This window comes from Natrix helvetica, assembly GCF_964273705.1.
Source record: "Natrix helvetica genome assembly, chromosome: Z".
NCBI lineage: Eukaryota > Metazoa > Chordata > Lepidosauria > Squamata > Natricidae > Natrix > Natrix helvetica.
In genome coordinates, this window is record NC_138554.1 from 2,231,492 (window position 1) to 2,258,516 (window position 27,025).

General features: G+C 51.1%; 1 protein-coding gene across 1 annotated transcript; it reads right to left on the minus strand.

Annotated features, from left to right (window-relative positions):
- Positions 1-472: 472 nt before the first annotated feature.
- On the minus strand, positions 473-27,025 carry LOC309381410 (voltage-gated potassium channel subunit beta-3-like; the record flags this gene model as incomplete). Its single annotated transcript, XM_081932367.1, has 15 exons — positions 473-1,787; positions 2,826-2,914; positions 5,480-5,600; positions 6,657-6,751; positions 7,843-7,963; positions 8,073-8,158; positions 13,256-13,291; positions 14,533-14,619; positions 15,448-15,491; positions 15,933-15,977; positions 16,669-16,713; positions 19,905-19,984; positions 21,572-21,609; positions 22,317-22,360; positions 26,772-27,025. The coding sequence occupies 15 exons, from the start codon at positions 27,023-27,025 to the stop codon at positions 1,698-1,700; spliced, it is 1,275 nt and encodes a 424-aa protein (XP_081788493.1). The 3' UTR covers positions 473-1,697.

The window sequence follows — 27,025 nt, forward strand, 5'->3', positions numbered from 1 at the left end:
GCTCTCTTCCCTCTCAATCCATCACAGGGGAGCCATTTTTCCTTCCCTGGCAATGATGCCGGCCGAGGGAATCCAAATCCATCACGAACCGGCGGTCGTTTCCGAACCTGCCCACTTTCAGACGGGTGAACCTCAACTCCCAGGACCCGAAGATGGCGACGTCCTTTGAGTCCCGACAAGCCCCATGGAAAGCCCCTCAACCCTTTTCTCTTGGGATGGCTTTCCCCTCCCTGATCGAGTCCCCTGCCTTGAGATACCTGGTGGCCTTTCATCTCTTTGGCTTCTGAAGATCGGCTGCAACCAGCAGGCAATGATTGACCCGATCAAGACCGGTCAGCCGACATGGCCCCCATTCCTCCTTGAGAAATTGTGGGGAGGGGGAGAAATCAAACCAAAGGAAAGACGCTGGCTGCTGTGCTACGAGCGAAGAGTCCTCCCCCCCCATTTTTTTGGTAATACACATCCTATCACAGCCAGCTTCTTGACCTTGCATGGGTCACAGTAAGTTTTGCTCCCCCCTATTTTGGGGGGAGGGGGCAGGAAACAATTAAGAATGAAAAGAAGAAATCCCGAAGCACTGCCGGAGAAAATTATATTGGTGAGCAACGGAAGGAAGAATGAGAAAGACCAAAAGGAACGGAGAAGAAAAAGGCAAACTTGGGGAAAAAATTAAAACTGGGGTTTTAAGGCGAGGGGGTCCATTTTGTGCTTCCATAGGTGTGTTTCCCCCCCCCCCCACTTGGGTCCAGATCTAGGCCAATCTAACTCGTGGGCAAAGGCTCTCTGTGATTTCTTTACAACAATGCTGGTGTTCGTCCTGGACCGTATTGCAAATTGTGACGGTTTCTTTTGTCGGTGGGTTGCTGCCGGCGTTACGGCTGGTTCGGTGCGTGCACACAGTTGCCTGTAAATAGGTCTGCGCACGCGCAGAACATTAAAAAATGCCCCTCAAAACCATACTGCGGCGAACGAGGAACCAGTTCGGAGACCCAGGCAACATTTCACAACCGCTTCGTACAAACCGGCACGAACCGGTAGCAACCCACCTCTGGTTGAGACGACGACCTCCAGGATTCTCCCCCGGCATATCCAGAAAGGAGACCTTGATTGGGGAAAGCATCTTGCCCCAGAAGGAAAACCAAGCCACGGGGGGGAAAAAAGAGAGAGAAATGGGGTGCAAGGTCCCCCGCACAAGGGACAGAGGGTCGTCATGAAACCGAGGTTATCTTACACCCCAGACACATCCAGGTTCTCTCCGACCGAGATTGTGCTTATTTCTTTAGGTTATTCCCAACCCTCCCCACTCCCTTCCGACAACCCCCACTGGAGGAAGCCAGGCCTCCCCCGGTACGGAAAGGGGTTGCAGCAGCCCTGGGCACCGGCCCAGCCAGGCCAAGGCATTGGGGCGGGGGTCAGCCCGCCAAGCGCGATTGCTCATGCTGTTAGATTTGAACTCGAGACTAAGCAGCCGCCCCGGGGAGGGGTGGAGGGGCAGGATGAAACTTTCTGCTTCACCTGTCTTGGAAGAATATGGATATTTTGGTTCATGCGCAAAGCGGCTCTTCTCGACCACCACCACCCGCCCTTGTCAAAGGCAGCAGCTGGTGGGTGGCGGGCGGGCGGGAGACGCATGGGAGACGGGGGTCCACGGAGGAGCAGGAGGGAGGCAAGTCTGGTGGGGCCGCGCGCCGGCCCTCCTACGCCCGGGACTCCTTCTTGGCGTTGGGCTTGTTCCCCAGTATGGCGTCGATTTCCTGGATGACTTGAGGGGTCAGCTGGGTGAGGACCTGTCGGAGGAGGAAGAGGGGAGGGGGTTGTCAGCATGAAAAATGTGGTGCATGCCCTCCCCCACACCCCAGGGTCATATCTGTAATTGTTACGGCTGCCTTCTTGGGTGATTTGAGGTAGGGTCTCTTAAAATGTCACTGATGATGTTATCTAGTTTGGGTAAAGAAACGTCTGCAGGAAAATGACTAAGCACCAAGAGTACCCACGACAGGAAATAGGGAAGGGAGGAAGGGAGGAAGGAGAAGAGGGAGGGAGGAAGAGAAAGGACAAAAGGGAGTAAAAGAATTAGGGAGGGAGGGAGGAAAAAGGGAGGAATGAGTAAGGGAAGGAAGGAAAGATAAAGAGGGAGGAAAGGAGAGAGGGCAGATGGAAGGAAGGGAGGGAGGATAGAAAAGGGAGGAGGAACAGAAAGGGCAAGAGAGAGTAAAGGAATTAGGAAGGAAGGAAGCAAGCAAGCAAGCAAGCTTCCTCCCCCCCCCGGAACCCCCAAGGTTGCAGCCCCCTTACGTTGAATTTCTCTGTTGGGGGGTTGGGGGGGGCTCCATGGATGGTTGGAAGCTGCTGGTTCCCCCCCCCCCTCCCCAGCTTTTTAAACCAGTCTTCATTCAAACCACCTTGCTTGGTGGGAAAAACTACAGGTGAATTGAAAACATAGATAGCGGGGGGGGGGGGCTGCCCTCACCCAGAGCCTCCACCTTGATGGGGTTACATGCAGCCCCCTCCCCCACTGAGTGACTGGTCACCAGATCTCTGGCCTCCTCCTCTTTCCCTTCCCATCTCCACAAACCCCACTCCCTCCTAGCACTGATAGTGTTACCTAGCGGGGTCATGAAACATCTGCAAGAAAACTCAGCTGAGAGCACCAAAGACCTCACCGTCCTCCTCCTCCTCCTCCTCCTTTTCACGCATACCACTCCCTCCTAGCATTGATAGTGTTACCTAGGTGGGTCACGAAATGTCTGCAAAAAACTACCAAGCTCAGAGAGCACCAAGGACCTCACCCTCCTCCTCCTCCTCCTCCTCCTCCTCCTCCTCACCTGAATGGATCCCAGGTTCTCGATGAGCTGCTCGGCACTAGAGACCCCCAGGAGCACGGAACTGACCCCTTCTGAGCGAAGACACCAGGCTGTTGGGAAGATAGGATTCCCACCCCACCCCATCCCGAAATAGGTCAGAAAGGAACAAGTTTAGCCTCTTCTCCCCACCTTTCTAAAATTGGTGCTTGCGCGTGGGTGGGAGTGTGATCATTGCCTCTCTTCTCTGGTGCATTCAGGGACAGCTTTCTGCAGGTCCCCCCTCCCCGCTTGCTGTGAATCTGCTCCAGGGGCTGCCCTGATTTCTCAACGTGAGAGGGTCACAGCAAAAGCATCAGAAGCCGGGAAAAAATATGTTTCTGATATAATCTTATCTGTTCACACCTCATCTCGGAAGCTTTTTGGAATCACCATTCTGACCGATTTTCCACTTCTCTGGTCTGGTGGAAGGGACCTTGGAGGTCCTCTAGCCCAACCCCCTGCTCAAGCAGGAGACACTCCTTCTCCTTCTCCAAACAGCACTTGGGAGGGACCTTGGAGGTCCTCTAAGCAGGAGACACTCCTTCTCCTTCTCCAAATGGCACTTGGGAGGGACCTTGGAGGTCCTCTAGTCCAACCCCCTGCTCAAGCAGGAGACATTACACCGGGGGCAGTGTGTGTGTGTCAAACATCGTCATGTCGTCATCATGTGACATATTGGGCTGGGCCAGCCCGTGACGTATCCGACCTCACACCGTTTCAGACAAATGGGTGTCCGATCTCTTCTTCAAAATCTCCAGGGATGGAGCACTTGAAACTTCTGGTGGCAGGCATTTCCCCTGGTTCGTTGTCCTCCCTGTCAGGTAATTTCTCCCGAGCTCAAGGAGAGCCAAAATCCTTAGGGAGAGACGCGGACGCGGGGCTCGCTAGGTTAACAGCATGGAAGTTGTTTGCTACCGCCCGTGTTGGGATTTCCCCCACGCCCCCAATTTTCTGGTCTCCCCACCGTGCTGAGATTTCCTCATGGTCCCCCATCCATATAACCCACCAGCTGCCCCCAACCCAGGAATTAAGAAACATCATCCCAACTTCTATCCCATGAGCTGTTGATTCTTCTCTCCATGAACAATCTGCCCCACTTCCTCTCTCCCAGGTTTATTATTACTCCTGTAGTTGTGACTACTCTGCACCAGAGCCGTGCGACCCCTTCAGTTTCAAGGAAGAAAGTCTTCAGAGCGTGCCACGCCCAAAATGCATCCCTGGCACCAGGGGTGAGATTCAAACACGTTAGCAACCGGTTCTCTGCCTGGTTGATGGGTGGCCGTGGCCATGGTGGGTGTGGCCTACTCGGCCTCCTGCACCACGGGTGGGGAGGGATTTTCGCCCTCCCCAGGCTCCGGAGACAATGGGAGGGCGAAAACGGCCTTCCCCCGGGGTCCGGAAGCCCTCCGGAGGCCAAAAACGGGCCCGTTTCCAGACTTCTAGAACTTCCGGGAGGTCCGTTTGTCCTCCTGCCAGAGCCTCAGGGGGGGCCTTGCACTTACTTGGCATCCAAAACGGGCCGAGTGGAGACTCCTCGGAGGGGAGGGGTGGGCGGGGTCATCCAATCCTTGCAAGTACTGGTTTGGTGAACCAGATGTAAAATTAGCATCCAGTTCGTCCGAACTGGTCCGAACCGCCTGAATCCCACCCCCTGCCTGGCTCCATCTCCCTAGGCATTGTGGTTTAAGGAGCTGCAAAGAGCTGCTGATTCGATTCTGGGGACTGTATTTTTCATTCTGCTGTCCCCAAAAAAAGTCTAGAGGGACAGAACAACAGAGTTGGAAGGGACCTCGGAGGTCTTCTAGTCCAACCCCCTGCCCAAGCAGGAGACCCTCTACCATTTCAGACAAATGACTGTCCCGTCTCTTCTGAAAACCCCCCGATGTTGGAGCAACTGAAACTCATTGCAAAAGAATCCCAACACAACCGTTGAGAAACACAATGATCAAAATGGACGCGGAAGGGAATCCGTGTTCTGAGCCAGCTCCCCGAATACGACAAACCCTCTGAAGTGAAACTCAAAAGATTCCCTTACTAGGAATGCCGGCAGCCCTGGCAAAAAGTTTCTTTCTCACCGCAAGCTAACAAGTCTGTCCAGCTGGAAGATGAGTAGTTGTCTGCCACATCTATTTCTCTCCGCCCCCCTGCCTTTTATCCCCATAGCTGGGAGGGCTTCGCTAGCAGCAGTGGCTCTTCCGTCCCAAGGACCGGCCCATAGATTTCCACTGTTCTCCTCTCCTCTGTCTTCTGCTCATCCACGTGTCAGGCACTGGACCCAGCTGTCCCTCCTCTTCCTCATCAGCCACCTCTGGACCTGGCGGCTGTTGACTCTCCATCTGAAGACTGACGGACAGCCCAGGCTCCGCCTCTGTCTCTCTGTCTCTCTGCCAGCTCCATTCCCTCTTCCCCCTCGGATGCTGACCCGGACTCCCACGCCGCCTCCTCCTCCTGTGATTTGGCTGCTGGAGGGGCTACCCTGAAAAAGCTAGGTCTGGGCCTCATTCCGCACACAGAAGGTTTTGCCTGAATCCCCTGATAGGGAGGGACGACGCCTGCCTTAGGGCACTGTTACAAAAAGACACACACGCAGAGACATGCACACACACACACACACACACACCCTCCAGCGTCCTCACCAATAGCCAGCTGTGCCACGGTACAGCCCAGGCGTTCAGCGATGGGTTGCAATGCTTTCACCTTGCTTTGCTGCTTCTTCCCGTCTTCGCTCTGCAGCTTCTCCTTCAGCCACTGGTACCCCTGAAAGAGGAGGAGAGGGCCAAGACCGTCACCGAAGGTCCTCATGGACCAGCAAGCCATAAGCCTCAGCTCAGCCCACCGAGCATCGGTTTGGAGCAAAGTGCTCCCACCCTCCCTTTCAAGGACCTTCTACGTTAATGAATAAGTTGTGAGACTTGGAGCGATGATGAAGTCTCGGCCGAAGACTAAATTTGGGTTAGGGGGAAGGAGCGCTTAAGAGAGGTTTTCACAAGGTAGCACTTACCGCCGGCAAGACTAGCCAAAACGTTTAAAAACGCATCCGTTAAATGTTGGAAATGTACCGTATTTTTCGGAGTATAAGACGCACCAAGATTTTGAAGAGGCAAATTAAAAATAAAAGTTTTTGCACTCGGCAGACCTCCCAAAAATGGCCCGGTTTTTCCCCCCCAAAAAGGGCATGCATAGCCTTTAGGAGGCTTGTAGAGTGCTCCTGGGGCGGGGCGGCAAAAATAAGCAAAACAAGGCCCGTTTTTCGCCAAAATGGGTCCGTTTTTTGTCAAAAAAAAGAGGGCATGCAAAGCCTTTAGGAGGCTTATAGAGTGCTCCTGGGGGCTGGGTGGGGGGAAATTGAGCAAAAAACGGGCCTCTTTTTTGCTCATTTCTGCCCTCCCCAGCCCCCAGGGGCACTCTGGAAGCCTCCTAAAGTCTATGCACGGCCATTTTAGTGAAGGGGGCGGGGTTTCGGGAGGCGAAAAATGCTGTGTTCAGTGTATAAGACGCACCCAGATTTTCAGCCTCTTTTTTGAGGGAAAAAGGTGCATTTTATACTCCAAAAAATACGGTAATCAATTTGGGGAACATACCACCACATGTGGTGGACATGTCCAAAAGCAAAAAAAATATCTGGACGAAAGCATCATAAGAATTATTATTTTTAGGCATCATCATTAATTAATTATTTTTCTTATGCCTTCCTAGGCATAATACCAGAAAAAAAAGGGGAATGTATATTTAATATTACATGTTTTGACAGTGGCAATAATTCGATTTGAGATTGTGCTGCATTTCGGCGGTCAAGAACAGTTGGGATCCTACCTTCATGGCTGCCCGGCAGTTCTCCGGCACGCATTCCTCATATTTTCCCGTGATGAGTCCACACGCCAGTGGAGACCAAGTTATGGCTCCTACACCTGAAGAAGGTAAATGGAGCAGGTGGGGTCAGGACGGACAGCAGTTCCTCTTCCTCCTCTCACTGAATTTTCAGGTATCACCCACAGCTTCCCTCAAACTTACTTTGACCTTAAAGCAAGGGACCTCTAGATCCTTCAAGCATCAGCTGATTGGGTGCTTAGCCCATTAACCTTAGGCGAATATACGCCACCTTCACTTCTGCAATGTCCTGTGTTTAGGAATCATGGTTTGTCTCTTAGTTAGGAAAACCCATAAAAACACAACTGAACTCCTTTTGTGTTCATCTCTAGGTCAATGTTTCCCAACTCTGACAACTGTAAGGTGGGTGGACTTCAACTCCCAGAATTCCCCAATCAACATGGAGGTCAATAACCTCAGCAACTTTTAAGATGGGTGGGCTTCAATTCCCAGAATTCCGCAGCCAGCTCTTTTTTTTTTTTACTTTGCTGAATGAAGTCAAGATATATTACGCTTACTGCATACCCACCGTCTATTAAGAAAGTTACCCTATGTGGCTGGCTGGGGAATTCTGGGAGTTGATGTCCACAAGTCTTAAAGTAGCCAAGATTGGAGACCCCTGTTTTAAGACTGGTGGATTTCAACTCCCAGAATTCCCCAGCCAGCCCTTTGTTTCACTTTGCTGAATGAAGTCAAGATATATTACTGCATACCCACCATCTATTAAGAAAGTTACTCTACATGGCTGGCTGGGGAATTCTGGAAGTTGAAGTCCACAGGTCTTAAAGTGGCCAAGATTGGGGACCCCATATTTAAGACTTGTGGACTTTCAGAATTCCCCAGACAGCTCTCCCCCTCCCCAACTTGGCTGAAATCAAGGTATATTACGCTTCCTGCATACCCACCGTCTATTAAGAAAGTCACCCTACATGTCTGGCTGGGGAATTCTGGGAGTTGAAGTCCACCAGTCTTAAAAGTTGCCAAGTTAGAAAGCCACTGATCTTGGTCAAAGCAGGGTTGCAATGAATAGATGGAGAGGAGGGCAAGGAAGAACGTTATCATGCAGGAGGGGAAAATAGGGAGGGAGGGCTCCCTTCCTGAGACCCCCTCCCAAGCCCTCCTTCCTTCATACCTATCTTGTGATACAACTCTGGAAGCTGGGTCTCCACCTTTTCTCTCTGGAACATATGATATTCCGCCTGTTCGCACACGGGAGGGATGAGGTTGAATTGCCGGGCCACCGAGTAGGCTTCCTACATTGCAGAGAAGAAAGGGGGGGGGGGGGAGAAGAGATTGAGGAGTGGGGGAAAGAGAGGAACCAACTTCTATACTGTTCCCCCCCCTCAAAAAGTCGGAATTTACCATAATCTCCATGGCGCTCCAGCGAGAAGTCCCCCAGTACATGGCCATGCCTTGGTTGATCACGTACGTCATGGCTCGGACAATCTCTGGAGGGAAGAATGAAAATAGAAAGAGAGATCAGCCCTGAAGTACCTTCTCCCTCCGTTTCTTCCTCGCGTTTCAAAGATGGGGAGTCTTTCGTATTCAGAAAAAAAGTTGTGGCCCGCCAGCAGGAGAGAGCCGGACAGTGAGGAGGTTGGGGGAGGAACATGGGCCAGTCCTGGGGGGCTGAGGAAAGCTGAGACAAGGGCTCTGCATCAGAGGCCGAGAGGGAGCTAGACAGCAGCGAGGCAGAGGAACAGCTGGAGCCTGTTCCCAGTGCGCGCATGCGCAGAGCTGCCAGAAGACAAGAGAAAGCAGGGTCGACTTGGGACCCTGGGAGGTGATTGGCCCCTCCCACAGGAACGGGGAGGGGGCTTTTGCAAGAAACCCTTCCTTCGGTTGGTTCAAGAGTGGAAAGTTATATTTGGGACTATACGAGACTCCGTGCCAAGTTTGGCCCTGCCATGCGTTGGGAAACTAGCTCTCTGGCAGCTCGCCAAGCGAGATAAGGTTCGTGTGGATAAGCATTCCATGGAAAGACTGTTTGCTGACTTTGAATGAAAGGAACTCAGTCGTGGAAAACAAAAGTGGTTTCGCCGGGACCAAGACTCCGCTCCTTGCTTTTAAAGGAAGCCTGGCTCAGAATAAGAGGGAACAGTAGGTATTCACTTACTTTCCCTACCAGGTCACAAATGTGAGCGCGCTCCACACGTGGCCGGCCATCTGCAGCATGCGCTTTGGCTTGAAAAAGTGCAAAATAGAATGGCACAGAGCTGGGGCAGGCAGGGCGGAGTGGGCCCATGGCCCCACCCACGATTTCCATGACCCGTTTCTGTGAACCGGTCCGAACTGGTTGAATACCAGCTCTGGTTGGAAGGGACCTTGGAGGTCTTCTAGTCCAACCCCCTGCTCAAGCAGGAGACCAGCCTAGACCATTCCAGACAAGGGCCTGTCCAGTCTCTTCTTGAAAGTCTGCAGTGACAGAGCACCCGCAACTTCTGGAGGCAGTGAGTTCCACTGACTAATTGTCCTCACTGTCAGGAAACGTCTCCTTAGTTCTAAGGTTGCTTCTCTCTTTGGTTAGTTTCCATCCGTTGCTTCTTGTCCTGCTTTCTGGGGCTTTGGAAAAATAGGTCGGACTTCAGCTTCCAGGAACCTTCAAGTTGCCAAGTTGGAAAAGACCCCGATAGGGATCTTAACTTTGATACTAATGTTAACATGCAGGCTGTGGATTTTGAAGGGAAGGGACAGCTTCAAAATCCACAGCCTGCATGTTAACATCAGTATCAAAGTTAAGTTACAAAACACAACCACGAATCCATCTTTATGTTTCCGAGCAACTTTTGTGGACTTCTCTACTTTTAGCAAACTCTAGGAAATTGGAAAACCAATAGGAGTGGGGAGGGAATGGGGATTTTGCAGTATCCTTCCCCTGGAGTGGGGAGGGAATGGAGATTTTGCAGTCTCCTTCCCCTGGAGTGGGGAGGGAATGGGGATTTTGCAGTCTCCTTCCCCTGGAGTGGGGAGGGAATGGGGATTTTGCAGTTTCCTTCCCTAGGAGTGGGGAGGGAATGGGGATTTTGCAGTATCCTTCCCCAGGAGTGGGGAGGGAATGGGGATTTTGCAGTATCCTTCCCTTGCCACGCCCACCAAGTCATGCCACACCCATGTTGTCAAGCCACACACATGTGGGCAAGCCACCCGCGTGAGCAAAGGACATTCACGGCCAGCCGTGCGCTTGCGTTGACAGGATGCAGGTGAGCGAAGCAAGAGTGTGCTCACATTTGCGAACTGGTAGGGAAAGTAAGTGAATACCACCCCTGGGGTTGCTTCAACAAACCACAGTTTGGACAAACAAACCACGCACACACACACACACACACACACACACACACACAAACAAACACCTGAGTTTAATGCAAATAATGCATACGTCCATCCATTGCCACCTTAGATTTTCAATTTAGCACCACCTCGCTGAAAAATGGGCTAGAGGGTTATTTCTAAATCACTTTCCGTAAGGAATATTCATCACCACCTCTTTTTAATCATTTTTCCTTCAGGAAAATGGAGAAAGTGGAGGAGGAAGTGCGAAATACATTTCAAAGAAATCTTCGCAAAGAACATGGCAAAATGTAGGTGAGTCCACTATAAAAAAAAAAAGCACCGAGAATAAAAGGTTTGCGCTTAAACGCAGTCAGCAAAATGCCCTATAAAGCTGCCAATTCTTTTAACTCTCCCATTTTTAATCACTGCTTGATTTTAACCCTAAAATACAACAGGGTTATATTTTTTTTACTGATTTTTCATTTATTATTACCGGTAGTCCTCCACTTACAACCACAATGGAAGCCCAAATTACTGTCGCTAAGCATTTCTTAAGTGAATTTGGCGAGAGTGCTCTCCGCCGCTGTCGAGCGAATCCTTGCCGTTGCTAAGCGAGTCCCCCGCGGGTTAAGCGAATCTGGCTTCCCTATTGACCTCGGCTCGTCGGAAGGTCGCAAAAGGGGACCGCAGGACACTGCAACCGTCATAAATGTGAATCGGAGGCCAAGAATTTTGATTGCGTTATGCCAGTGGTGTCCAAACTTGGGAACTTTAAGACTTGTGGACTTCAACTCCCAGAATTCCCCAGCCAGCCGGCTGGGGAATTCTGGGAGTTGAAGTCCACAAGTCTTAAAGTTCCCAAGTTTGGACACCCCTGCGTTGTGCAGATGCTTGACAAGGTCGTAAGTAACCGTAAAAAAAAGGCTCGTAAGTCAGTTTTTTTCAGTGCCGCCGTAACTTGGAATGGTCACTAAGAGAGCTGTTGTAAGCGGAGGAGCAACTGTATTTATTTCACAAGAAGGTACCGTGTTTTCCCCGAAAATAAGACATAAAAAAATAAGATTTTCGGGGAGGTCTTATTTTCGGGGAAATAACGTTTTTTGCAATCAGGATTTCTGGATTATTGAAATAGTGGCCAAAACGATAAGACAGCAGCTAAACCGGAGGTGTCTCTTCTTGTCCTTGGCAGCACAAGCCACACACAACTTTGGATGGGGTGGGGAGGGACACAAAGCTTGCAACTACGCACTACACACGTCTGCCTCCTACGCAGAAGTACGGCGAGAATGAAACCTAGAGGAGTAAGGTGGAAGTAAGCCCCACTGAAGTCAGTTGGGTTTCCTCCTTGGGAAAACACCCAGAGGCTTTCTCTGCCCTGGTCCCTTTAAGAGGGGCGGACTTCAACTCCCAGAATTCCCCAGCAGCCCTCCTGGGAGTTGAAGTCCACCCGTCTTAAAGGGGACAAGATCGGTGAATTAAGTGAATTAAGGGGTTTAGAGACTAGGGCTGGTTAGAGTTAGGAGGCTACTATAGGCAGCAAAGAGGATTCAGGACAAGAAGAAAAGGCAGGAGACAAACTCTCCCATATCTAGTGTGTAGGCAGGCTGGGGAATTCTGGGAGTTGAAGTCCACCTGTCTTAAAAGGAGCCAAGATTGAGAAACAGTGAATTAAGGGGTTAGAGCAGGGGTCAGCAACCTTAAACACCCAAAGAGCCGCAAATGTCCTAACCGGAAGCTGGCCGGAAGTTCAATTCTGGAGCCGACGGGAAGTCCGGTTCCCCCACCATAGAGTCTCCTCCTAGCACGGCATCCTTTTTCCTCTACCTGTCCTACCCGAGAGCCCTATCAATGGTGGAGCCGCAGCAGAGGGATAAAAGAGCCACATGAGGCTCCGGAGCCGCAGGTTGCCAACCCCTGGGTTAGAGACTAGGGCTGGTTAGTGTTAGGAGGCTATGATGGGCAGCCAAGAGGAGTTCTGGGTTCAAGACAAGAGGGAAAGGCAGGAGAGACCTCTCAAGCCAGATTCTACCGCAGGTAGTCCTCGACTTACGAAACAACGAAGCTGGTGAAACAGGAATAGGTTTGATTGCACCCACGTCTCCCATTTTGATTTTTTTGAATGCACCTTAAAGCCCTAATTATAGTACGAGGGTCTTCCTCAACACTGGACGTTTTTCAGAAGAGATTGGACAACCATTTGTCTGAAATGGTTTATGGGGTTGGACTAGAAGACCTCCAAGGTCCCTTCCAACTCTATTCTATTCTCTATTCTATTCTCTATTCTATATTCTATATTCTATATTCTATATTCTATATTCTATATTCTATATTCTATTCTATTCATTCTATTCATTCTATTCTATTTATTCTATTCTATTCTATTCTATTCTATATTCTTCTATTCTATTCTCTATATTCTGAATCCTATTCTATTCTCTATTCTATTCCATTCCATATTTTCTATTCTATTTTATTCCATTCCATTCCATATTTTCTATTCTATTCTATTCCATATTTTCTACTGTATTCTATTCTATTCTATTCTATTCTATTCTATTCTATTCTATTCTATTCTATTCTATTCTTCCATTCCATCCCATCCATATTTTCTATTCTATTCTATTCTATTCTATTCTATTTTACTGTACTCTGCTCTGCTCTGCTCTATTCCAGTTACCTTAGATTCAGCCTGAATTCAGATAGCAGACAAATAAATTTAAAAAAATTAAAAAAAGAAATCGGGCACTTTTTAAAATTGCTGTCTGGAATGTAAACCTAACACATTAAATCCGACCCATTGAATTTAACCCCTTTCGACTAAAGGTGGTGGGGAAAATCCACATTGAGAGGCAACCCCAAAAGACCCCCATCTAACTAGCCCTTCCTAAAACCTGGGGTCTCCTCACTGGAAGCGCGACAAGGACAATGAGGGTCACACAATTCCCCCCCCACCCCGAAAATGTCATTCGCTCTTGGGGGGAAAATGCAGATTTAAAAGCCTCTGCAAACTTGTCTTCCACCAGCCTCTGCCCCTTTAAGACGGGTGGACTTCAACTCCCAGAATTCCCTAGCCGGCTATGAATTCTGGGAGCTGAAGTCCACCCATCTTAAAGGGGCAGAGGCCGAGAAAGACTGATCTATACACCTAACGTTGTAGGTGGTTTTTTGTTGGTGCCCCTCCCCTTTCTAAAGGCTTGAGAGGTCCGGGGTGCGAGAGACAAGAGGAGAAGCAGGAAATTGGGGAGGGGGCTCACAGGGAGGGGGATCTATAGTACCTTCCAGCAAGAACACTCGGAAATTCAGGTCGCCCTCTGGAGGAAGGAGAAAACCAATGAGACGGGCTGGAGTTTTCAGAGCTAAGCCTGGTTGGCTGGGCACCAGAATTTGAGTCTGGGGGTGTCATATAGGCCCCTGGGGCAGCTCACCCCTTCCCCTGCACCCCCTCCCTAGAAAAAAAAGGGGGAACAGAGGCCGTTGCCTTCACTAGGGAAAAGATGTGCAAGATGTGCTCAAGAAAAGTCAAGATGGCTGCCACTGTTGCCGCCATCTTGACTGGTTTTTTTTACTACCGCCCGCAAAATATTGTCTCTGGAATATTTGTTTAAACTCTGCCGAAGATCCAAAGTGTTCTATAATGACAGAGGAACGAGTGTGTGTGAGTGTGTGTGTGTGTGTGTGTGTGTGTGTGTGTGTGTGTGTATGCGCCTCTGTGTGTTGTCTGTTGTAGTTTTCCTAGAGCAGAGGTCTTCAAACTTGGCAACTTGAAGATTTATGGACTTCAACTCCAAGAATTCCCCAGCCAGTTCTTTTCTTCACTTTGCTGAAGTTGAGATATATTACGCTTCCTGCATACCCACCGTCTATTAAGAAAGTTAACCTACGTGGCTGCCTGGGGCATTCTGGGAGTTGAAGTCCACAAGTCTTCAAGTCGTCAAGGTTGGAGATCCCACATTTAAGACTTGTGGACTTCAACTCTCAGATTTCCCCAACCAGCTCTTTTCCCCCCACTTTGCTGAAGTCAAGATATATTACATTTACTGCATACCCACTGTCTATTAAGAAAGTTACCCTACGCAGCTGGTTGGGGAATTCTGGGAATTGAAGTCCACCAGTCTTAAAAGTGGCCAACATTGGAGACCCCGCAATTAAGACTTGTAGACTTCCAGAATTCCCCCAGCCAGCTCCCCTCCCCCACCTTTGCTGAAACCAAGATATGTTACGCTTCCTGCATACCCACCGTCTATTAAGAAAGTTACCCTACGAGGCTGCCTGGGGCATTCTGGGAGTTGAAGTCCACCAGTCTTAAAAGTAGCCAAGTTTGGAGACCCCTGTCGTAGAGAGACACTCATTAAATGGTTTAAAAAATAAGAATAATTGTGGCGAGATTATCCTGGCAAGTGGTAAAAAGGTATTTTCTTCCGGGTAGACACGGGAGGCAGCTCTTACTCGAAATGGAAAGGCTGGGAAATTGGGGGTCCCTTAATCCTGACCCCTAAAGTTAGAGGGCGGGGGGGGGGGAGAAGACGAGAAGAGAGGAAGCAAGCCCACCCACCTTCCATGGGGCTGTTAGCATCCATCCGGTTAGCGAAGACGATGTCCACGTATCCCAGCTGGAGTCTCTGCAGGGAGCCTTTTAGCCCTGGGAAATGGGTGGGGGGTGGGGGGGGAAATGTGGAATTAGAAGTGCCAAAGTGGGAGGGCTGGGGATGATGGGAGCTGGGGGGGTCATCATTGAGGAGCTTGTAGTCCATCCTTCCATCTATCCATTCGCTCTTCCACCTACCCATCCCTCCGTCCTTCTGTCCCTTAATCCGTCCTTCTACTCATCCTTCTTTCCTTCCATCCCTCCATCATTTCATCCATCCATCCCTTCCATCCACCCATTTTTCCGTACTTAAATCCATCCTTTCATCCATCTACTCACCCTCCCTTCCTTTCTCTCCCTTCTATTTATCTTCTCCCTCCTTCCCTTCCTCTTATATATTTTTCATCTTTCTTCCTTCTATTTCTTCTCCCTCCATATCTATTTTTCTCCTTCCTTCCTCTCCCTCCCTCATCTTTTTCCTTCCTTCCTTTCCCTCTCATCTTTTTCCCTCCCTTCCTCTCCCTCCCTCTCTTCTTTTTCCTTCCTTCCTTCCCTTCCTCCTCCCTTCCTCTCCCTCCCTCTTCTTTTTCCTTTCTTCCTTCCCTCCCTTCCTCCCTTTCCTTCCTCTCCCTCTCATCTTTTTTCCTTCCTTCCTTCCTTCCTCTCCCTCCCTCTTCTTTTTCCTTCCCTCCTTCTTCTCCCTTCTATTTCACTTCTCTCTTCCTCTTATCTATTTCCCTCCCTCTCTCTCTTACTTAAAGCTGATCCCCCTTTCCATGAATTGTCCCCCGTCTCCCCTCCCTTGAGACTCAGTTCCCATCCAGGCCTCAACCCTCCAGCCCCCTCCCCTCTTTCCCCATTCCCCTGCCACCCCCTTCTTACCCTCAATGATGTGTTTCCGGGACAAGCCCCTTTCAGTCTCCGCCCTTTGAAGAAAAGAAAAGAAAAAAAAGAGGGTGAAAGGTCACCTCCAGGCCCAGCTGCCCCTCCCACCCACCCCCATTCCCCAAAGGGCAGTTAGATGGGTTTTTTTTGGGGGGGGCACCCAAGATAAAAAGTCCTATGGGAGAGGGTGTCAGTTCCTGTTTTCCACAGCATCACAATAAAAAAAACCACAGCCCTATGCACATGCAGTGACATTTCCCCCCCCACCCCCCAAAGTGTCACCCTGCCGGGGAGGATGGTCCTTGTAGTCCAATGCCATCGGAAGCCACTTTGGAAAAGGCGACACTGAAGAAGGGGGGGGGGATCTGATTTTCCTGCAATTCTGGGAGACTGGGGGTGGGGTATGTGTGGGGGTCCCCCCCTGCTTCCCACTGCACAGTGGAGCCCCCATTTCCTCCCAGTTTCCCCCTCGGGCCACTTACTGGCCTCCCCAGTAAATTTTGGTGGTGACCACATAGCTGGAACGTCTGCAAAAGGAAAGCAAAAAAAAATAAGTCCAAGGGGGAAAAGTCGTCAGGCAGAAGCCCCCACAACCCCACAGCCAGAAATGCAGGCAGTCCTCGACTTACGACATTTCATTTAGCGACTGTTCGAAGTTACGTCCCGGAGAAAAGGGGACATAGGACTGTTTTTCCCACACACACACACACACACACACACACACACATACGGGGTCAAATGCCCGCGAGCGGAAACTCAAAGACACTTGGCGACGGACTCGTATTTATGACGGTGGCCATTTCCGCCAAGCCAAGTCCAAGGGGGGGAGCTGGATTCGCTTAACGACCGCGTGACACGCTTAACAATGGCAGGGATTCGCTTAAGAGCGGTGGAAAAAGAAAGGTTGTGAAATGGAGCCTCTTAACGTCCGTCTCCCTTATCAGATAAGCGTCGAGCTCCATTGTGGTCGTAAATCGAGGACTAGCTGTATGCAATTTTGCAAAAGGTTTCACTGAAGGTAGGAAGAATGAAGGGGAATCCCCCTAAATTAGCCAAGGATCCAGATGAGACTCCGCCCCCTTCGATGACCTCACAGCCCCACCCACTCTCAGCCTCTGCCCTTCCAGGAAAGGACCCAGCTGTCAATCAGGGTTATTTGGGGGGAGGGGGCATCATGGGTGCCAGCAGGGACCGAGGCGGGGTCTGTGTGTGCCTTACCTCCATCCTTTGCTCTTCAAGATATTCCCCAAAGTTTTCTCTGCTCTGGAAGAGAAAAAAGGTAGAAGGAAGGATATAGAAAAGAGGAAAGAAAGAAGGAAAGCCAATATAAAAGAGGAGGAGGAAAGAAAGAAGGGAGGGAGGGAGGGAGGAAAAAGAATGATGAGGCAGGGAGAGGGGGGAAAGGAAAGTAGTGAGGGAGGGAGAGGAAGGAAGGAAGGAATAAAACAGGGATCATCATGAGAAGAAGTGAGAGAGGGAAGGAAGGAAGGAAGGAAAAAAGGGATGATGAGGAAGGGAGAGGGGGAGAATGAGGGGAAAAGGGGGAAGGGAGGAAAGGAAGGGAGGGAGGGGAGAAGAGGGGAGTGACAGAGGGACGGAGGAAGAAGGAAGGAAAGAAGGAAGGGAGAGAGGGAGGGAGGAAAATGGATGATGAGGGAGGAAGAGGAGGCAAAGGAAAGAAGGGAGGGAGGGAAGGAGGGAAGGAAAAAAGGGATGATAATGAGGAAGGGAGAACACACACACACACAGAGTCCTCGGCATGGAAATATCATTCCACCCTCCCTTACAGCCCCCCTCATTGTTGATGCCCCCCACTCCCTTTGCGCCCTCCCCTCTTGAGGGACGGGAGCTTTTCACGGCTGTAAGAATATCACTTGGTGGCCTCCCTACCTCCCAAGATGCTTGCTTCCTTGTTCAGCCACTGTGTTGGGAAATTGTGTGTTGCTTCCAGAAACAACAACAACAACAACACACACACACCAAGAAAGCCCTACATAATCTCTCTCTTCCCACCCCCACTATTGACTCCCACCATAACCCTGTCTTTCTGCCTAAGCAGGGGGCTGGACTAGATGACCTCCGGGGTGCCTGCCGACTCTTGTCTTAGTCAGGAGGAACTGGGATGGAGGCTCCTTTTCTGACAACCGATGTTATTCCGGGACAGAAGCCTTTGTGGGCAAAGGTGCTGCCTGCATCCTGATTTTGATTGTCGTTGTTGTCGTTGTTTTAGCACGACAAAGGAACACAATTCTCCTCTTACAACATGACGTTTTTGCAGCAATTGCGAAGCGGATGAAATGGCAATCCCATAATAAGCCTTCCAGTTGAGCGAGGCCCATTTGTGCATTGGTGTGTGCACGTGTGTGCAAGTGCACAATTTGTGTGTGTGTGTGTGTGTATGCCCTGTGGGCTACGATTTGTGCAAAGGCCCCGTCTGTCTGCTTGTCGCTGATGTGATTGTGTGCAGTTCAGCTCCACCTGAATTCACCCCTTCTAAATTTTCCATCATCCTTGGAAAAAAATATTTCTCTTTCTTTCTCTCTTTCTTCCTCTTTTTTCTCTCTCCTTCTTTCTTTCTCTTTTCTCCCTCTCTTTTTCTTTTTCTTTCTCTCTTTCTTGATCTCTTTCTTCCTCTTTCTCTCTCATTTTCTTTCTTTTCTCTCTCTTTCTCTCTCATTTTCTTTCTCTATCTCTTTCTTTTTCTCCTTTCTCTTTCTTTTTTTCTCTCTTTTCACTCATTCTCTCCCACTTTCTCTTTCTCTGTCTTTTTCTTTCTTTCTATTCTTTCTCTCTCTTTTCTTTCTCTCTCCCTTTCTCTCTTTCTCTTCTCTTTTTCTCTTTCTCTTCTTTCTTGATCTCTTTCTTCCTCTTTTTCTCTTTCTTTCACTCTCTTTCTCTCTTTTTCTTCCTTTCTCTCTTCTCTTTCTCTTCCTCTCTTCCTCTTTTTCTCTTTCTTTCTTTCTCTCTTTCTCTGTCTCCCTCCCTCTTTCATTCTCTCTTTTTTTCAGACACACACACACACACACACACCGTTTGGACGGATCCCCAAATACAGAATGACAGAATCGTGTCACCGACTCTGAAACTGGCCCCATTCGAGAGGGAAACGCTCCCAGCCAATGCTTGGCTTGCGAAGCGACAGGCGAAGAGAAGAAAAAAACACACCAAGGGCCGTCTCATGGAAAGGAAGGACATCTCCAGCAGGGATAAAGCCTCTGGATTAGAACAGAGCGGTTAGAAGAGAAGAGGGCTCCTGAGCATGCAAGAAAAGCACCCCTTTCTCCCTGCAAAAAACGTCCCAGACTGTTTTCTGAGATTGGAAAAAAAAAAGACTCTCTCTGCAAAAGCACCCAATGAGGTTTCTGAGCATGGGAAAGAAAAGCGCCTTTCTCTCTCTGCAAAATGCTCGAGGGGGCCCCTGAGCGTAGAAAAGTGCCCTTTTTTCTCCCTGCGAAGAGGCCAAGAGAGTCTCTGAGCATGGACAAAGTGCCTTTTTCTCCCTGCAGCGGGCAAGAAAGTTTCTAAGCCTGGAAAAAGCCATTTCCCCCCCTCCGTGCACGGTGCATGTGGGCTCCTGGGCATAGAATTTCCCCCCTATCGGTGCAGAGTGCCTGCACAGCTGGGCAGCCTGTGAAATGCAGGGGGGGCTGTTTGATAGATCTGCCCTAATGCACAGAACAGCCACAGGGGGAGTTAAAAGATTTTGTCTTTTTTTTACTTTGATTATTCAATTGATAGGCTTGGCAGGACAGGCACAGAGTGGGGTTGGCGCCCAGGACGCCACGTGGGGGGCTGCGGTTGAGGTGACCCTTGGCCATGCCAACGAGAGCTAAGGGAACTTGGCAGCGGTAGGGCAGGGCCTAGACCAGTCATCGGCAACCTTGGCCTCTCAAAGAGCCACAAATGTCCTCACTGGAAGCCCCCCTGTTCAATTCTGGAGCCGACGGGAAGTCCGCTTCCCCCACCATAGTGCGGCGTCCATTTTCCTCTACCTGTCCTAACCGAAAGCCCTATCAATGGTGGAGCCGACCGGCGACAGGGAGCCACAGCAGAGGGATGAGAGAGCCACATGTGGCTCCGGAGCCGGAGTTTTGCTGATCCCTGGCCTAGACAATTCAATTCCTTTTGCAACGGAGAAATATTCCCTTTTCTTTCTGGATCAGGAGAGAACGTAGAACGCAGAATCCCAGGGCCGGAAGGGACCTCAGAGGTCCTCCAGTCCAACCCCCTATTCGATTCTGGGCAGAGCTTGCTGGACGGCAAACCACACAGCCTTACTGCCCCCAATCTCCCAATTAAAAGAGAATCTACGCCTGTTGAATCTCTTCCCGGCCCAGGTGACACAGCTGCAGCTCAGTCTGCAAACACTCTGGATCCTGTCCATCTGTCCCCCCCCCCCCGTCCTCATTTTCCCCCCACCCCAAGAAAGCCAAGAGTGCGACAGCCCAACCTACTTGCCAGAAGCATAGACTTCGGCCGTGTCAAAGAGGTTGACCCCGTTTTCGTAAGCGATGGTGAGCACGTTTTCAGCCACCTAGAAGCAGAAAAAGAAAAGGGGGAGGGGTTTTTTGAGAAAAGAGGAAGGGGGCTTTTTAAATCTGAGAGGCTTCACTCTACACAGACACACCCCACACACACACAAAGCCTCTCTTGCACAGTTAGAAAAATCTGCCACCAACCGCTCAACTCCTGCCTGTTAATCAATCAGAAGAAAGGGGGGAAAAACCCTTAGAAACTTTTCTATCTATCTTGGCTTTCGGGGGGACACAAGTGTGCATGTGTGTGTGTGCGTGCTAGGAAGAGGGGGTCTTTTCAATTCTGAGACTTGGAGAGGAAGCTGAGGTCAATCTACATCTCTTTTTAAAAAGGAAAGCTCGGAACTTTAAGATGTTTGGACTTCAACTCCCAGAATTCCCCAGCCAGCTCTTTCCCCCCCACTTTGCTAAAGTCAAGATATATTACGCTTCCTGCATACCCACCATCTATTAAGAAAGTTACCCTCCATCACTGATTGAGGAATTCTGGGAGTTGAAGTCCACACATCTTAAAGTGGCCAAAGTTGGAGACCCCTGATTTAAGACCTGAGGACTTCAACTCCCAGAATTCCCCAGCCAGCTCTTCCCCCCCCCCCCTGCTGAAGTCAAGATATATTACGCTTCCTGCATACCCACCATCTATTAACAAAGTTACCCTATGCGCCTGGCTGGGGAATTCTGGGAGTTGAAGTCCTCAAGGCTTAAAGTGGCCAAGGTTGGAGACCCCTGATTTAAGACCTGTGAACTTCAACTTCCAGAATTCCCCAGCCAGCTCTCTTTTTTTCCCACTTTGCTGAAGTGAAGATATATTATGCTTACTGCATACCCACCGTCCATTAAGAAAGTTACGCTATGCGGCTGGCTGGGGAATTCTGGGAGTTGAAGTCCACCCATGTTAAACGTTGCCAGCTTTTGAGAAACACTGCTCCAGTCTGATATCGTGTCCGGTTCTGACACCCCATTTTAGGAAAACCAGAAGAAATTCAGCGAAGGGCGAGGAGAGGACCTGGAGTGTGTAGCCCACACAACTTTAATTTTTCTTAATTCCGTCAAATCAAAATAGATTCCTCCTGGGAATCTCCCTGCTGCAAGATCCCAACAAGGTAGACCAGAGTAAAAACCCCAATTTATAGAAACCAGGTTTTGTTTTTAATGGCCGTAGTTAAGGAATCTTGCACGACTGAATGCGCTGTATGGTTGTCGGAACGAGAGCTTCGCTGAGAGGGTTTTTTTCTCCTGTTATGTTCTTGGCTGGGACTGGAGACTCTCTCCTCTGTCCACTACCTTGGTGGCCAGATCTCCTTCCTGTCCTTTGGACCGTTACATCTTTCCTCCACAGTCACGAAATGAGTAGGCGGCAGAGGTGGGTTCCTACCGGTACGGTACGGTATGACTGAGTAGGTAGTATCTTGCCGGGCCACGCCCCCGAACTGGTTATATCAGCGGCGGCATCTTTTTTGCTTTTGCATGCGCAGAAGCAATTTTTAAATTACTGCGTATGCGCCCAAAGCGCGTCCCTGAGCGAACCGGCAGTAGAAGAAGCCAGAACCCACCCCTGGACTAAGCGGGCAAAGTTTGAGACTCACCTCATCGGAGATCTGGGATCCAAACGTCACCCAAGTACCTATGAGGGAAAAACAGGCTTTTGAAATAGGATGATCGATTGAGTCGCTTGCTCCTCCTGCTAAGATTAGCAACAGTCGGAAGGGGCTTCGGAGGTCCTCTAGTCCAACCCCCTGCTCAAGCAGGAGACCCTATACAGCAGTGATGGCTAACTGTTTTCTGCTCGTATGCCAAAATCGCGTGCACATGCATGAAAGCGCGCCCACGGCCACACCCATAATGCAATGCTCCCCCCTCTGTGCATGCATGCGTGCGTGACCCCCCCTGCTCCCCCCATCCCCCTTGCACGTGCCCTCCCCCAGCACATATGCGTCACCCCCCCTCAAGCCCCTGCGACCAAAAATAAGCTGCGGGATGTGTGTGCACCCTCCCACAACCCACTTTGTTCCACTGGTTAATTAATGGAATAAGAGATCGAAGAGAATTAGAAGGGACCTCGGCGGCTGGCTGGGGAATTCTAGAAATTGAAGTCCACAAGCCTTAAAGTTGCCACGGTTGGAGACCCCCTGATAGACCTTATAGTCTCCTTAACATTGAACCATCTGGTTACAGACTCCGTGGTGGACCAGGAATCCGATTGGCGAAGGAGGAAGCAACGAAGGAAGAAGCAACAAACACACCCAAGAAAGTTTCCCAAAATTGAGGGAACCTACCACCCTTCGGAAGTATTCTGCACCACCGAAGCCCACCCAACTCAGGGAAACTCACCGAGGCCAAGACAGGAGACGCGCAGACCAGACTTCCCAAGGTTCCTGAAACGGGAAAAAAAATGGGAAGGTGAAATTGGGGTGGGGGGAGCAACTATCAGTTAAGCCTTTGGGCCCTGGGGGTGGCAACGGGGGTCTGTGGAAATGGCTTTGGGAGGCAGGAAGAAGACCTGCCGATGAAGCAAGAGAAGAGGCAGCTGAGCCCTAAGAAGGAAGGTGGACGTGGCAAAAAAGAAGGCACCCTCCCAAGTCTCTTCAGCTGTAAAACTAAGAGGGGGGGAAACATACTTTCAGGAGTGATGTCAGTCTTGGGAGGGATAGGAAAAACGCCTGGAAGTACAAATTCTACTTTATTGTAAGGTTACATTAGCCGAATCTTACAAGGCTCAAAATTCATCTTTCTCCCCCCCCCCCCCTTTACAGTCTAAGACACTAGTGAGAGTGTCTTCCGAGATCGCTTCTTCCCATGTCCTCATTCCTTCTGTGGGCGCAGCTGCCTTTTACCTGCCTCTTGCCTCGTCTTCAGCTCTTCCTGTTCCACCCCCCTCCCAAGATCATTCGCACATGCCATTGCAGGTAGTTCTCAATTTACGACCACGATTGAGCCCCAAATTTCTGTTGCTAAAGGGAGTCATCTGTTAAGTGAATGTGGTCCTGTTTTTTTCTTGGCTTTTTATTCATTAAGTGAATCACTGCGGTTGCTACGTTAGTGACATGGTCGTTAAGTGAATCTGGCTTCCCCAATGGCCGTTGCTCCTCAGAAAGTCGCAAAAGGGGATCACGTGACCGCAGGACGCTGCAATGGTCATAAATACGAGTCAGTGGCCAAGCCTCTGAATTTTGATCACGTGATCTTGGGGTAGCCGCAAACGTCATAAGTGTGAAAATGATCCTAAGTCCCTTTTTTCAGTTATAACTTTCAATGGTCACTAAACGAACGGCCATAAGTCGAGGACTACCTATACAAGGTTCCTGCTTTCCGACGCGAGGTGTTCACCACCAACGGAACAATTGTGTTTCACGTACGCTTTCTTTGAAGTATAGCGTGCCCCCCCCCATACACTATGCAACAGTGTTCTGGCGCTGCCCAGCATGCTGGGAGTTGTAGTCCAACACATTTAGAGGAGAAAATGCAGGCCAGAAAAACCCTCCAGGGGTGAGCAAGCCGCGTTTCCATCGGTTTGGGGATGGACAAACCAGGAATACGCGGCGACTACGAATGTTGGAATCCGCTCTTCCCAAGTTTCTGCCCCCCTCTGGAAAGCTGCGGCTGCTCCTTCTGGGCCGTGTTCCTCCCTGCTTAGTGCCCAGGGTGACTCTCTCTCTCTCTCTCTCACCCGTCGGATTAGGGAGTTACCCTTTTGAGCAATAACAAAGTTAAAAATAGATGGTTTGCGCTTTGGAGAAGCGAGTCACTCCCCACTTCTAATTGCTGGGAGGAAAACAGGCCACGAACCACCCCAGTTTCATGTGGGCAGCTATTTCCAACAAATATTAATCCTCTGAAAAAGGGGGGGCGGACGACAACCCACAGACCACTGCTGGGGATTTAAATGTGGGCCCGACATTAAATCCCATTTCTTCCCCCCCCCTCCTTGCTCTCTTCCGTCTTTAAGAGAAATGAGACGAGAGTTTGCAGGACGTTGAGCGAGTCTCAGCCTCTCGGTCGGATTTGGATCTCGCTGCCGGGTTCCGTGAAGCGACCGTCGTCTGCCCCATCTGCCCGGATGTGGCCACCCCGCTCCCCACCCGCCCCAGAGCCCAACGTGGCCACCCACGTCAAAAGTTTGTCCGCCCCGGATTTTAATCTGCCCGCCTGGATTAGCAACGTACCGCTAGGATTAGGATAAAATTGGGAAGGGGATTTGGAAGAGAGCCAGATCCCAAGAAGGATCTGATTTGGGGGAGGGGGGGAGCAAGAAGGAGTTGGATCTCCCAGCTGGGATGGTGGCTGGCCAGCCCCCAACCCCTCCCCCCCAGGCCTGATTCGAACCCCCCCCCACCCTTATCCTCTGTTCTCCTGGCATGATGCCACCTGCCTCTTAATCCTTTTAGAGGTGCCCATCACGCCCCCTTCCTCTTCCTCACCGCATGCCAAGCGCCTCTCCTCCCCCTCCTCCTTTTCCTCACCCCAGTTGCACCTCTCGCAAACACACACACAGCACACAAGGACACAATCTCACCACACCTCTGCAGCCCGCAAAGCTTCCTTATGAATATTCTTTGGGGCACGCAGGGGTTTTTTTTTTTCGGCGAAGGGAAATCTTTCCTTTGGAACGGAGCAGAAGGCAAACCTCGACCCTTTTAGAACACAAACACACACAAACACACACAAACACACCCACACCCTTCGCTGCCTCTTTCACAGGGCAGGCTGAAACTCAGTCCATCTGGATTTCATACCTGACCAGGTGGGAAAAAGTGTGTGTGTGTGGGGGGGGGTTGTTTTCCACCAGCTGTCCAAGTCACACAACACTTTAGTGGAACAGTAGGGGGGTTTCCCACCCCCTCCCGGCCCCCTTCTTTTTACAAGGGGACCCCCAAAGTCTTGCATCATTCTTCCCCCCACGACCTCCCATCTGCAAGAACCCCATTTTTTTTTTCTGAAAAGGAGTCAATTAACTTTCGGGTTCATCCCCCATCGAACTGGAATTAAAATGGCAAAAATGAAGCAGGAGGGATTTGGGAAATTGGAGGGGAAGCTGGGAGGAATGTGGGGGGTTATTTTTTGGGGGGGGGGCTTTGCAAGGACCCTTTGGGACTCCTGGATAATGTTTTCCCCTTCTGAAATATCCGTATGGGCTGCTTTGAGATCTGCTAGGCTGCATCTGGGAGGATTCACGTGGGTTTCTATTTTGGGGAGGGGGGGTTCGGCTCCCTCGACCCCCTTTTTAATGCCCTATTCTAGAAAGTACGAACCCCAGAATCTTGATGGTCACTCCATGACCCCGCTCTCCAAATTGTCAAGAAAATAAGAAACCACTTTCATTCATTCCTCGTCCCCTGTCCCCCCCCCCCCGCCCTCTGACAAGAGGGGACACAACGCCCCTCCCTCTTTCCCTGCTGTCAAAGTGTCCCAGAAATCCGCTGGATTGGAACACAGCACCCGCCCGCCCCCCCCTTTACACATACTGGTTTCCATCTCCCCCCCCCCCGAAAACGCATCGCTGCCAACCTCCGTCCCAGCAGACAATGGGACACCCCCTCCCCCAATCTTCCACTGCAATCTTCCGACTGCGTGGCTGATGGGATTTGTAGTCAGGCAGCATCCCCGGGCGACTGGCGCAACACGGCTCCCTTCTTCCCACTTTAAGGGCCCCCCAATGAGACTGCAAAAGCAGGTACTCAGCGGTCGATGGGATGTGTAGTCCTGCATCCCCTTGGGGAGGGACTCTTCAGCACAGTCCCATCCCTCCCCCCTCACTTCTCTCCCTCCCTCCCCCCCCCCCCCGATCAATTTTCTCCCCGCAATCCGCTCCTCCCCCTGGACCTTAGTCCCTGCAACCTTCAGCAACACCAGCCGGTGGTGAAGTCCTGCACGGCCAATGGGCTTTGTAGTCCGCTACCCTTGGGGAGGGGTGTTCCCTTGGGGAGTGGGGGGGTCATTACACCTTGACCCCCACCCTGATGTAATCAGCCCCCCCCCCGTCCCCACAGGCACAGACTCCAAGCTTCAGCATCACCGGCCGCTGGTCAAGTCCTGCGTGGCCGATGGGCTTTGTAGTCCGGCCCCTCTGGGGAGGGATGTTCCCCAGCCTGCTCTAATCAACCCCCCTCCCTCCCCCCAAGAACAGACTCCAACCTTCAGCATCAATGACCCCTGGTCAAGTCCTGCGTGGCCAATGGGTTTTGTAGTCTGGCACTCTTGGGGAGGGGTGTTCCCTTGGGGAGGGGGCAGCTCATTACATGTAATCAGCCCCCGCTCCCCACAAACAGACCCCAAACTTCAGCATCACCAGCCGCTGGTCAAGCACTGCGTGGCCAATGGGCTTTGTAGTCCTTGGGGAGAGGTGTTCCCCAGCTCGACCGTCCCCCTGCCCACCCTAATCAACCCCCTCCGCCCCACAAGAACAGACTTCAACCTTTAGCATCACCGGCTGCTGGTCAAGCTCTGCCCAGCCGATAGGTTTTGTAGTCCAGCACCCTTGGGGAGGGGTGTTCCCCAGCTCAACACTCCCCCGCCCGCCCTAATCAACCCCCCTCTCCCTCCACAAGCACAGATTTCAACCTTCAGCATCACTTGTCAAGTCCTGAGCGGCCAATGGGCTTTGTAGTCCGGCACTCTTGGGGAGGGGTGTTTCCCAGTTCCATCCTCCCCCCTGCTGTAATGAGCCCCCCCACCCCTCACAAGCACAGACTTCAACCTTCAGCATCACCTGCCGCTGGTCGAGTCCCGCGCGGGCGATGGGCTTTGTAGTCCGGCTCCCCCTCCTCCCAGCCCCTGAAGCCCGCTTACCGATAGTTCATGCCGGTGGCTCGTCCGGTGGACTCCCGCAGGAGGAAGGCGAGCTGGTGGGGCAGGGTTTGCCCGGACGCCCGGACGCCCCCCGCCAGCCGGGTCCCCTTGCCCGGGGCTTGGAAAGCGCCGTTGTTCCCCTGGCCGGGACCCCCGCCCGCCGTGCCCGCCGCCCGCCCGCCGCCCCCGCACAGTCGGTCATCGCTGCTGCGGCTCCGCAGGTTCTGCTCGGTGCAAGCGATGGAGATCTGCAT